The sequence below is a fragment of the Mandrillus leucophaeus genome, unplaced genomic scaffold, assembly GCF_000951045.1.
Source record: "Mandrillus leucophaeus isolate KB7577 unplaced genomic scaffold, Mleu.le_1.0 Scaffold90, whole genome shotgun sequence".
In the NCBI taxonomy this organism is placed as follows: Eukaryota; Metazoa; Chordata; class Mammalia; order Primates; family Cercopithecidae; genus Mandrillus; species Mandrillus leucophaeus.
This window is the reverse complement of record NW_012109808.1, coordinates 2,393,145-2,406,721: the sequence shown is the minus strand read 5'-3', so window position 1 is coordinate 2,406,721 and position 13,577 is coordinate 2,393,145. Positions and strand designations below refer to the sequence as shown.

The 13,577-nt window shown below is 37.9% G+C and overlaps 1 protein-coding gene across 1 annotated transcript in view; it reads left to right on the top strand.

Annotated features, from left to right (window-relative positions):
* Positions 1-13,577, top strand: part of SEL1L (sel-1 suppressor of lin-12-like (C. elegans)) — a 71,001-nt gene that overhangs the window by 52,143 nt on the left and 5,281 nt on the right. The window contains exons 11-19 of the mRNA XM_011969706.1: positions 673-729; positions 3,193-3,261; positions 5,291-5,368; positions 6,443-6,505; positions 7,801-7,888; positions 8,206-8,354; positions 9,302-9,467; positions 10,017-10,091; positions 11,381-11,553. Of these exons, the coding sequence (XP_011825096.1) occupies positions 673-729; positions 3,193-3,261; positions 5,291-5,368; positions 6,443-6,505; positions 7,801-7,888; positions 8,206-8,354; positions 9,302-9,467; positions 10,017-10,091; positions 11,381-11,553 (918 nt within the window). The remainder of the gene's footprint in view (positions 1-672; positions 730-3,192; positions 3,262-5,290; positions 5,369-6,442; positions 6,506-7,800; positions 7,889-8,205; positions 8,355-9,301; positions 9,468-10,016; positions 10,092-11,380; positions 11,554-13,577) is intronic.

The window sequence follows — 13,577 nt, the reverse complement described above, 5'->3', positions numbered from 1 at the left end:
GATTACAGACGTCCACCACCACGCCCAGCTAATTTTTGCATTTTTAGTAAAGACGGGGTTTCACCATGGTAGTCAGGCTGGCCTTGAACTCCTGACCTTAGAGAGTCCACCCACCTTGGCCTCCCAAAGTGCTGTGATTACAGGCATGAGCCATTGTGCCTAGCCTGTTTTTTATTTGAGAAAGCGTCTCTCTCTGTCACCCAGGCTGGAGTGCAGTGGCACAACACAGCTCACTGCAGCCTCGACCTCTCCAGGCTCAGGTGATCCTCCCACCTCAGGCTTTCAAGTAGCGGGGACTACAGGCGTATGCTACCACGCCCGGCTAATTTTTCTATTTTTTTGTAGAGACAGGATTTTGCGATGATGCCCAGGTTGTTCTTGAACTCCTGGGCTCAAGTGATTCACCCTTGAGCTCCCAAGGTGTCGAGGTTACAGGTGTGACCCACAGCACCTGGCCGAAAATGGTGCTTTGCAATTACAAGTATACGTTTTTACTTTTCAAAATTTTTAGGTTAAAGTATAATAGCATTTTCAGGAGTTAAGACTAAATCTTTTAGTTTTTTGAGTCCTGAACAGAAACCATTTTACGACCAAATCATTTCTTGTTGGTTTGATTTTAATTGTGTGCCAGATGCTACCACTTACTTTTGCCTTGTTTGTGATCATTTTCAGGTTGGTCTGGGACAACTGCATCTGCACGGAGGACGTGGAGTAGAACAGAATCATCAGGTAACTACCCTGTTCCTAGGGCTTTGCATCTCAGTTATAACAGGAAATGATGTTCTCAATGTATTTCTTGCTGAGTCAATGCCAGTATCAAACTTGTGTCATTTAAACACCCATCACAAATGAGCTTTCAAGATGTAACCAACCCCTAAGAAAGCTGAAAAGTACAAATACTGGTGCCTACTATGTGCCATTCACTGCTAGGCATTCAGGATGCAATATTGGACAAAATAGTTTTGGTCTTTCCCCTTTTGGAGCTTTAATAGGAGCATTAGATATTTTTTAAATGATCACACCAAATATAAATTGTGGTTATTCTTACAAAGGAAATTCAAAAGATACAATAATTGGTTAATGGATAGGAAGTACCACTTGGCAGGGAAGACTCCCATAAAGAGAAGTAGAGAACATTTTAGTTGACACTGGAGATAAGGTCCTTCCAGGCCAAAAAGAACAGTATGTGCATAGACCCAGAGACAGGAAGGAATATGGCTAGTCTGCCCATAGTACATGAAACAGAACTAAGATAAGCAATGCCTGATCACATCAGCATATCCCTGCAGCACTTCAGGGAGCTACGAAGATCAGCATGTTCAGACAGTATAGAAAATGAATTAGAAGACCCCAAGAATAAAATCAGGCAGATCAGGGAGGGGAATATTCCAGAAGTTCAGGTGAGAGAGAATGTGGCTTGGACTAGAACTACGGTAATGGAAGATAGTAATGGATTCAAGACGTATTTGGTGGTAAATGTAACAGGACTTAGTGATGGATAGAGTATGAGTGAAGGGGGGCTGATACCTTAAGCAACCAATAAGGTGGTATTGCCATTTGCTTAAATTGAGCTGCTGGAGGAGAAACAAGTTGAGGTCAAGGAGAGAAGATTTTAGGGGTATGTTCAGGCATTGGATAGGGTGTTCAGAGGTAGTTGAATAGACTGGATTGAAGCTGAAAATATAAATTTAGGAGTTGCCATCATCTTGATGGTGTGTGAAGCTATGGGAGTAGATGAGTTGGCTTAGAGAATGCAAAGTGAGAATGGAGTCCAAAACTAAGCCCCGAAGAACTTTAATGTTCAGAAGTCAACTGATAGAAAAATAACCAGCAAAGGAGACTTAGGTGGTACCCGTAGAGTTAGGATGGAAACCAGGAGAGTGTGACATCTTGTAAGCCAAGCTGAGAGTCTGTCGAGAAGGAAGCCGTGATGGACTCTGCCAAATGTTGCAGAGAAAGGTGGAGTGAGGTGAGCTGAAATTTAGATTGGCAATATGAAGGTCATCCGTGGCCTTGACGAGCTGTCTTTTTGATGTAGCGTATGGAAGCCAATTAAGACTAGATGACAGAGTGAATTGAAGTGCATGTCACCATTTATTCGAGAAGCTTGGCTGTGAAGGGAAGTAGCTAACAGAACAGTCATCATTGGAGAGAAATTGGGGGTCTAAAGGAGCTACATATCTTGTATGTTTTGGTTTGAGTTTTTTTATTTTATTTATTTATTTATTTTTAAGACGGGATCTTGCTTTGTCACCCACGCTGGAGTGCAGTGGCACAGTCTTGGCTCGCTGCAACCTCCACCTCCTGGCTTCAACTGATTGTCCCACCTCAACCTCCCAAGTAGCTGGGAATACAGGTGCATGCCACCATGTCAGGCTAATTTTTGTATTTTTAGTAGAGACGGGGTTTCACCATGTTGGCCAGGCTGGTCTCGAACTCCTGACCTCAAGTGATTCGCCCGTCTTGGCCTCCCAAAGTGCAGGGATTACAGGTGAGAGCCACCACACCCTGCTGAGTTTTAGTTTTTGATAATGAGATTATAGAATGTGGTTGAGGGGGAACTGGTTCCAAAAGAGGGAGAAGTTAAGTCAGCAAGGAAAAGAAGAGGAATAACCAGTGGTACAAGGTCCTTAAAAAAAATGGGCGGCAATACAGTTGAGAGTGGTGATAATGAATTTCTGTGACGCTAGTGTGTTTACTTAAGTGATTTTTAAGTAGGGTCAAGAATTTTTGTCTAAACAGTACAAGAGGAAATTGTAATTCCTTTAGGGAACAATGAAAATATGCTCCATGTCTTGGAAAGACTTCTTAGTTTTTCCTTTCTCCCAGGTTATCATTAGCGAAATAGACCAAAAAAGTCAAGCTGCTCTTAAATGTCTTTTAAGCAGGCTGATGTTCATTTTGCCTAAAAATAACAGGAGCCTTCTTGGACCTTAAATTTAGGCGACATAAGAAATTTCTTTGTATCTGTAATTATGCAGTGACTTAATGATAAATGGTACAGTTATTTGGTAAAATAAAACTTCTAGATGTTCCGATTTCTCTTTCAAAGTATTCGTGACTGGGTATTCTTGTTTTTAAAGCACTGTAATATATAACAAGATTTTTAAAATGTTCCTGAAATAATTATTTTGGCTGAAAGTCAAAAGCAGATTCTATTAAAAACTAATTATTTTAATTCTTTTCTCACAGAGAGCATTTGATTACTTCAATTTAGCAGCAAATGCTGGCAATTCACATGCCATGGCCTTTTTGGGAAAGGTACTGTACATCCTGTGAATGTTTTATGTAATAGCAAGAGGTGTTTGCATAATTAGCATGTATTGTGTTCAGGATCTACAATTTACCAAAAATAAATTGGAAATAAAATTTCTAGTGCACGACTATTATATCTTAAAGTGCTGTTCAGAGGCATTTTCTTAGGCAACTTAAATATAACATAGTGTTTGCGGCTGGGTGCGGTGGCTCAAGCCTGTAATCTCAGCACTTTGAGAGGCCGAGGTGGGTGGATCATGAGGTCAGGAGATCGAGACCATCCTGGCTAACACGGTGAAACCGTGTCTCTACTCAAAATACAAAAAATTAGCCGGGCATGGTGGCGGGTGCCTGTAGTCCCAGCTACTCGGGAGGCTGAGGCAGGAGAATGGTGTGAACCCAGGAGGTGGAGCTTGTAGTGAGCCGAGACCGCACCACTGCACTCCAGCCTGGGTGACAGAGCGAGACTCCATCTCAACAACAACAAAAAAAACATACTATTTTCTCATCAGTATGTTAATTCTCCATTGAAATTAACTCTCACTGAGCGCCTACTTTTTGTGTATTGTATGCAATAATGAGGAACGTATTCTTGATGCTGTGCAGTTTTTTGCTAAGACTCTCACAGTTGCCTGTTTCCTTCCATACTGAATAGAGGCAATTAGAGTTTGTTGAAATTTATCTGCAGAGCTTTTAATTGTCTTAAATGTGGTAGCCATGACCCACCTCTTCTCATTGTAGCTATGTTCTCAATCAAGGGAACAGAACATTTAAGTGTAGAAACTTTATAAATAAATTACATATGTCATGGAAGAATCTCAAAACTTTTTCATTATTTTGAAACATACTAGAAATCAATGGGTATTTTCACTTCTAAGTAAATCCTGAAGTAAGGAAGTTTAGATGGAATATATCACAAAGGTTTTTACAACAGGGAAATTTCATCATGATTTGCCTCATGATCATACTAGTAATTGGGGTGTGGTAACTACATTTAAATATTCCAGCTGTTCCGTAGCATGGAACTTGGTATTTCCCATCTGTTTTTGTTAAGCATTTAAGAACCTTTCATTCCTCTTTTGGTTCTTGCTCTCAATTACTGTCACTTTCTTTAAAAACTATCTTTTAAATGTATTGTTTCTTTAACATGTATGTGAATAAAGGCGGTCTTGACCATTCTGTTTTTCTTTCTCTCGGCCCTTTATCATTCTCCATACCTGATACTCTAATCGTTTAGTGTTTAAACCCTTTTCAGATAAACCTTTTAGTTACTTCGTTTCCTGAACTTAAGACCCACTTGTGATCTTATCCTGGGGAAAGTAGTGGTAGAGGAGAAAGAAGAATGAATGCTGCAAGCAGCTCCCCCTTTCCTTGTTGAATCACTGATCTGATCCTAAGCAACTTACTAACCATTTGACTGCCCTGGAATAGAGTGAGAAAAATGATTTATGCTGGGGTTAAAGATTTCTTCTGAGACTAGTATATGAGCTGATTTTATGTATTCATGTTTACAAATAAGGCATAAATTTGAGGTGGCATCAAAATATATAATTATTAAAATGTTTGCTTTTAAGGGTTTACTTTTAATTCTTTTTTTTTTTGAGATGAGGTCATGTTTTGTGGCCCAGTCTGGAGGGCAGTGGCAAGCTCTCAGTTCCCTGCAGCCGCAGCCTCCAGGCCTCAAGTGATTCTGCTGCCTCAGCTTCCCGAGTAGCTGGGATTACAGGCGCATGCCACCACGCCTGGCTAATGTTTGTATTTTTAGTAGAGACGGGGTTTTGCCATATGCCAGGCTGGTCTCGAACTCCTGACCTCAGGTGATCTGCCCACCTTGGCCTCCCAAAGTGCTGGGATTACAGGCATGAGCCACTGTACCCAGCCTTTGATTTTAATTCTAAAATATCCTGTGGGGAATTCTAAATTTTTTGGAAAGATTTAATGAGATCTAACAAAACCCAAAAGGAGATGAGAAAGGAGAAAAATGTAATTCGAGAAAGGGTTACCGCTCTTACTGAAATTGGGATCTGTTTTCCAGATGTATTCGGAAGGAAGTGACATTGTACCTCAGAGTAATGAGACAGCTCTCCACTACTTTAAGAAAGCTGCTGACATGGTAAGACTTTGTCTCAGTGTACTGAAATGTGTACCTTATTGCTAATATTTAAAAAAATAAATTTGTTATATTAAAAGGTTAATCATAGCCAATTCATGCTATACATTATTGAAACTGCTTATTAAGTATGATTCATGTGAATGTATTAATTAGACAAAGCCCCCCTGATAAAAAGCAATTTTCTTAGGGACCATACTGTTGATTTTTAATTGTTAAGTTTCACTGAGAAGTTTCCTAATCAGGGAAATACTGATTTTTAGTAATGGAACTTGAAGTTATATAATCTACCCTATTTATATTGCAACATGAAATTGAAAAGCTTACATAATAGGGTACTTTTGATAATCATAGTACATAATTTAGGCTTTCTTTGGCTCAGAAAACTGCATATGAATACCTACAATTTTGTATGTCTTCAGTATGTACACTTACCTCTCTGTCAACTATTATACATGTTACTGTAGTTCCAGATATCACTTGAATGTTTTCCGAAGGAATGCTGTGACAGTCTTTTTAAAGATGTCTTCTGTCCCTCTAAGTTTAGGCAAATTCTAGATTCTTTTTTTTTCTAGTCCCAAAACAGTGATTCTCTTTGCTCTATGACACTCCAATAATCCTAAGTATATATTTTTGTCACCTGATTGCAGCATTGCTATTATTACATGATTATGCTCTTATTACAAGATGTTCCTTGATACCTTCCCTCTTTATTGGGGTGGGATGTTACCAATGAAAAACTGCAAAAATGTGACCTGCTTTTCATTTTGATGAAATACATTAGTCATGCTTTATGTCATAAATTCATGGTACAGATGTTCATAAAGTAAGTCACCAAAATTGAATTCTAAATGAATTTACTCTTTACTCTTTTTCAGCAAATTACTCAAAGCCCCCAAATGTCTAAAAGTCAATATTATGTTTAGTCTGATGAGAAGAAATTTTGTTTTGAACTGAAAAGTACCTTAAGACATGTTTTTGAATGTGCTTATAAATGATTTATTTTGCAGTTATTTATTCTTGCCTATTTTTGAATGAATTCTTTTCACTCTTTTGTCTGATTTCTCTGGTTTGCAGGGCAACCCAGTTGGACAGAGTGGGCTCGGAATGGCCTACCTCTACGGGAGAGGAGTTCAAGTTGTAAGTGTTCAGTCTGACATTCTGACTTTAATAATCAGTCGGCTGGAGAGGTAGGGACGTGTTCCTTAATTAGCTTCCAGTCAGCCCAGGTGGGGCTGTTCCATTGTAAGCAAAGCTGAACCTCTTCCTGTTGTCTGAGTTTGTCTCACTACCACCCCACACCCGACAGACACCCTCTCAGCTCTTTTAGAACAGCTCTGTGTCTGGCACTTTCTCCCAAAGGTGTGGAGCTGTTTCTTGTTCTTCCATCTCTGCTCTCTACCTGACCTGCTCTAACCATTTCTCAGGACTTTATCTCCTTGCCTACTTTTTTACTCAAGCCTGACAAAATGCATAACTGCCTTCCATTTAGAAGGAGGAAAGCTTTCTGTTCTGCCCTTTGCCCCTTCTAGCTACCACCTCCCTTCTCCCAGCCCTTCACTCAGAGTCAAACTAAGCTGCTGCCATTCACTCTTGAGTTCTTAGCAATCGAACTTCTGCTTCATGGAACTATACTGTCTGTACAGATCACCAGTAACCTCCTAAATGTCAGTCCAATTGACATTTTTTGGTTCTACCTCACTTGACCTCTCCCTTCCCTGGTGTTCTGTCTGTGTCTGGGTTTCCTTGGCCATTGCATCTCATCCTTTGGTGCAGCCTCCTCGTATTGGATGTCCCTGGATTCATATTGCTGTTGCCTTCTCTATATGATCTTTCCAAGTAATATGTCCTTTTGATTTGAGGCTGAAACTAAGAGCTAGGTTTTTAATATCTATAGGTATTCTCTAACACAAAAGACAGTAATGTGTTCTCATTTTGAGGCCTCGTAGTCATTCTAGGACACTAAAATTCAGTAGTAACCTTTATTTTAACTTTTCTCCTTGGATACATATGACCTTTGAAGTATAGTAATAATGTAGTGTTTGGTAAGGTACACAGGGAATAAAAGAATAAGGAGAGAATTTCCCTTCTTTAATTTTAGGAAAATTGAGGTTTAAAAAGGATTAATTGGTTAGCAGAGAAGATTGACTGTTTCTTAGTTCCTGGTCTGATGTTCTACTAGTGTTTATGCTTTCTGAGAGCAGCATACAAATTGTTTCACAAAAACTCTTATTTGCTTTTCTTCACCGCCTTAAATATTAATCCCCTTGTGACTTAATGTATATTATTATCTATTATAAGAATTAGAAAGTGATCTTTTTAATGGCTCTTCGGGAATTTTTTTATATGCTTTGTTCATTTTTTTAATAAGTCTCTTAACTTTTGAGTATGTCAGCCTTTTGAGCGTTCTCATCATATGACATCTTTTTCTACAGAATTATGATCTAGCCCTGAAGTATTTCCAGAAAGCTGCTGAACAAGGCTGGGTGGATGGGCAACTACAGCTTGGTTCCATGTACTATAGTAAGTAACATTGGAATTAATGGTGGATACACCAAGTTCTAAATTAAGCTGTTTTCCTCTGGATGGCGTTATGATATGGAAATGGGTGTTACCAAATTCTGGCTGGTTAAATGTTCTGCCAGTTCAATGATTTATACATCTTGTGTTTTTCATTGTAAATTATATTAATCTGTATCAATATGCTAATTTGTATTAGATTCACATATTTACTTGTAAGAATTCTTTCATTAGAGTTTTATTCCTCATATATAAGCCTCCTCTGATGCTTAACTAAATCTTAAGTCTATTATCTCGTGTAATTTTTTTTTTTCTTACAGACGGCATTGGAGTCAAGAGAGATTATAAACAGGCCTTGAAGTATTTTAATTTAGCTTCTCAGGGAGGCCATATCTTGGCCTTCTACAACCTAGCTCAGATGCATGCCAGTGGCACCGGTGTGATGCGATCATGTCACACTGCAGTGGAGGTAAGGTCTTTTCTACCAGCTTGTGTGTAGGGAGTTGATTTGCCCAGCAGGAAAGTCTGTGCTTTTAATTCTGGTTTTCTTGGTATGTTTTCTTACATAGTTCTAGACTCAGCCTACCTAGCTTTGATATACTGAGGGAAGACTGAGGGGTCGGTGTGTAATTATTATACTTACTTATTACAGTCTCTCCCTATTAGAATCAACTGTATAAGGGGGAGACATTGGTGTCTGCAGTATCTCTCGCACCTAAGACAGTATCTGATAACAATCAGCATCAAAAAAAAATGTGAGCTGGGCACAGTGGCACGTGCCTGTAGTCCCGGCTACTTAGGAGGTTGAGGTGGATGATGACTTGAGCCCAGGAGTTCGAGACCAACCTGGACAACATAGAAAGAGCCTATCACTTAAAAAAAAAAAAGAAAGAAAGAAAGAAAGAAAGAAAGAAAAAAGTTGAATGAATGTTCCAAAAAGGAATGCTAATATCTCCTAATTGGAAATTTTCCTCTTAGCTCTTTCTTAGACCTGGCACTTTAAAGTGACATTGATAAATGCTTGGCAAAGTTTCTAAATCTCTGTACTTTAGTTCACTCACTTGTCAAATGGGGCTGTTGACAGGACTTATGTCATAGGGTGGCCCCTCATGAACCTCATGGGAGGATTAAGAATCATAATACACATAAACCATTAGAACAGTACCTGGGCAGAGTAAATGGTAATTTTTGTAGTACAATAATTGTGTACTGTTATTTTTTTATAAACCCATTGACTTCTAAAGAGTAAGTGAAAACTTTAAATAAGTATCTCAAACTTTTATGTCTATTCAAGAAAGCTGCCAGAAATTGAAAGAGCAAGCTTAATAGTTATCTGTAGCCAAAGTGCATAAGTGATTTTCTGGTATATCGTTCTTGTTTTCTTTTACTGATTTTTTTTTCCCCCACCTCACACAGTTGTTTAAGAATGTATGTGAACGAGGCCGTTGGTCTGAAAGGCTTATGACTGCCTATAACAGCTATAAAGATGGTGATTACAATGCTGCAGTGATCCAGTACCTCCTCCTGGCTGAACAGGGCTATGAAGTGGCACAAAGCAATGCAGCCTTCATTCTTGATCAGAGTAAGGTTCATTTTACTCCTACCTTAGGTTTAGAATGCACAAGTTCACACCAGTGAGCTGTTTAATCTGTTCAAACAGAAAAGCTACTAGGAAACATTCTTTATTATTATAACTGGAACTGAACACACATGCTTAAGTTATTAATATTTTACTTTAGCCATCAAAGTTAGTTTTATAACCAGAGTTGACTGTAGAATGGATTTGACATTCATTTTAAAATTAAGCCCTGTGATTAAATATATTTTTCAAAATACAGTGGATACAAAAACGCCATTTTCCCAACACTGTGTAGAAAAGTGGCTCAATAGTCTCATAATTGGTTCTATAGATAAAACATGTTTCACAAAGTAGTGCGCTTTTGCATCCGGTGATTGCTTTGAACTCACTATTTTAGTTCAGTAATTGTCTAATTTCAGCATTTGTTTTAATTCTTATATCCTAATTCTTCTTTAACTTATGCTTCACCTGTCCTCCCTACTTTGCAAATGAAAATTAAGTCTAGTGCCTTTTCTTAAATGCCTGATTTGTATTTCGTTTCTTTTCCTGTAGGAGAAGCAACCATTGTAGGTGAGAATGAAACTTATCCCAGAGCTTTGCTACATTGGAACAGGGCTGCCTCTCAAGGTGAGTGATTAATTCTAAGATAAGAGTTTCACCCAGGGACCTCCCTGTGTTGTTTATCTCCCATGAGAATATTAAACCATGCCATTCATCTCCTTTAAATTAAGCAGAAGCTGGGCACGATGGCTCACGCCTGTAAGCCTGGCACTTTGGGAGGCCAAGGCAGGAGGATCACTTGAGGTCAGGAGTTTGAAACCAGCCTGGCCAGCATAGTGAAACCCTAACTCTATTAAAAAAACAAAAGAATTAGCCGGGCATGGTGGCAGGCGTCTCTAATCCCAGCTACTCAGGAGGCTGAGGCAGGAGAATCACTTGAACCTGGGAGACAGAGGTTATAGTGAGCCAAGATCGCACCACTGCACTCCAGCCTGGGTGACAGAACGAGACTCCATCTCAAAAAAAATAAAATAATTAAGCAGAGATACTGTGACTTCATTTGTTTGCATATTATTCTTATTTATTCTTAACATAGAAGTTTCTCAGAGCCAGAGTTTCTAAATTGGGTTGTAAAGTCTTTGTACAACACATTTCCGTCAAGCTATGATTCACTCTTTGGTTTGTAGTTTGAGGCCAGTATACTGTGTGAAACGGGAATTAAATAGAATATATGATAGAATATTAGTCTGAAACCTAAGAGACTTTTTCAAACTCTTTTTCTTTTGAATATTTCTTTTGAACATGTTCCTCTCAACATTCTCTGCTTGTTCCTTCTCCAAGCCTAAATGGTCAGTCTGGACTATTTTAAAATGTAAGTGACATGATAAAGTAGAGCCTGATCATTTACATAGGAGTGTTTGTGAAAGAAGGGAGTACAGGTTGAGTATCCCTTATCTGAAATGCTTAGGACCAGAGTGTTTCAGATTTCGGATGTTTTTGTATTTGTGTGTGTGTGTTGGGAATATTTGCGCATATATATTGTTTGAGCATCCTTAATCTGAAATCTGAAATGCTCCAGTGAGCGTTACCTTTTGAGCATGACCTTTGAATGTGAAGTTTCAGGTTTTGGAGCATTTCAGATTTTTGAATTGGGGATATTAAACCTGTCCCCCAACACACACACCAACTTGGTTTTACCTCTCTCTATTCCAAAGCCTTCTGCAGAAGAGCTACACTTCTAGTTTAAATTTTTACTGGACTTTATAACTTGGCTGAAAGGATTTGTTACAAAGTTTGTGTACTACGAATTAAAATTATTTGTTTTATGTAGGCATGTTAACAGGAGGAGAAAAAAGTTTGGTCTGTTTTAAACATACTTTATTTATTGGCAGTTCTGCATTTAACTTTTGTTTAAGGCTATACTGTGGCTAGAATTAAGCTCGGAGACTATCATTTCTATGGATTTGGCACCGATGTCGATTATGAAACTGCATTTATTCATTACCGTCTGGCTTCTGAGCAGCAACACAGTGCACAAGCTATGTTTAATCTGGGATACATGCATGAGAAAGGACTGGGCATTAAACAGGTGAGTGTGGCTTCCAAACATGTTTGAATCATATAATTGTGATTAGGGGAAACACTTGCATTTGAATAGAAAATAGACTTTCCTTGACATTCAGTTGGATTTCAGGCCACTAAATTGTGGGCCTGATTTGTAATATTTCAGAAGACTGTGCTTCCATCTCTCATCTTCCAGCACCCACAGATACTACTATCGATGCCATTTTATTTAGGGATTAAGCTGAAGACAGACTGATGAAAATGGAAGTGCAGTGCTGCCTCTGCTGATAACTACTTGTTTGAGAAACTATCTGTCCGTCTTCAGCCAAATTCTGTTCTTTTCAAATTATTTTGAAATGAATTAAATGCATTATGATAAATTTATTTCTGATTCTTATACTTTCCTAATGAAGTCTGACATTCTCTGGACTCATGACTTAAGGTTTTGCCTGTGTGCCCTCAAAAGAAATTGGAAAAAGTACAGACCCCCTTGTACATTTTTAAGTTGGCATTTCAGTTTTTTCTTAAGTTTCAAAGGGTCTAAATTCTAGCTATTTTAATCATTAACATTTTTAAATAAAGTTAGTTACCCTTAAAATATCCAGTAGACTCTAAATAATAATAATTGAATACTCACCCACCATTATTAATGTTTTAGAAATATACAAGCAAGTTTTTTAATTGAAAGTTATGTCTTTTCCTGTTTCCCTAAATTTATGTTTTCTACCACGACTTCTGTAGAATGTAATACTAATATATTGTTTTTAATGCTTAGGTCTTTTATTGATTACTCTATCATACTTATCTGAAACAAACAAGTGTATAAATTCATTTTGAATTTTTTTACCTGTGATCTAAGTGTTAAGAAAAATTCATGAGATATTACTAGTCACAGTTGGTCAGTTAATACATTGTTGGTCAAATCTACAAAATACATTTTGATAAAACTTTGCTTTTTGTATTGTTAATTGAAAATGCATCTTTTAATGAGATAGAGTATTTGTTAGAAATTGAGATTTAGCATTAATTGTTTTTCGTTTTTTAAAATGTATCACTAGAATGTCATTCATATAAAGATGTACATGAAAAATGGGAAGAGTTTCACTATAGCGTGGTCACTTAATTCTTCAAACTGCCTTAAGAGTTAGATGCCAAAAATCAGAGTCACTTGTCATTAGAAATTATTTTTAATGATCAATCCCCTGACCATTTGATAGGTCCCTCTTCAGTTGTGTCGAAAGCAAAGAATTGGAAACGAGAGACTTGTGAAAACATGCGTTCCCTGACACTGGAGCCTTTCACTTTTCTCAGTTTCTAGGAAGAGTATAAAAGGCTTTACCAAGACTTATGAAATGGGCTGTTAATTATACTCCTTCCTGTGTCACTTAGAGGCCCTTTGTTGACCTAACTCTGCTTAAGGATTGAGGGAAAGTTAAGTTCATTTTTTGCTAATGCAGTATTTTCTTGACAAAATGCTGCTGCTTTGTTCACATTTGGATGTTTTATTTTAATTAAAGTATGTAAATGTTTATATTTTAAACTTACCTTAATATTTAGAATATTACTAAAATTAGATACTTACGTATAGTTCAGTCAAGGCTTAGGAGCAGCAAACTCAGTACATTCAACTTCTGGAAGATCTCTGCCACTTAATGTAGTAATTAAAGCCTCTCTTTATTGTCAAACCCAGTCATCCAGTGTCCCAAATTAGACTTAGCTTCTATCAGAAAGGCTGATGGGTTTTTGTCTTTTTTTTTTTAAATGGAGATGGGGTACCACTGTGTTGCTTAGGCTTGTCTCAAACCCCTGGGGACTCAAGCGCCTTGGCCTCCAAAAGTGCTGGGATTGCAGGTATGAGCCACTGCACCCAGCTGACTTTATTTTTAAATCAAGTGAAGTTTAACAAGACTAATATGAAAATCACATGTAAGTTATGGCTTTCATGGAGTACATCTAGTAATAATTTACTGACTGTAGTCAAGATTAAAATGATATAACTACTCTTGTTTTTATAATAGGTTATAAAACAAGAAAATTAATGTGCTCTTC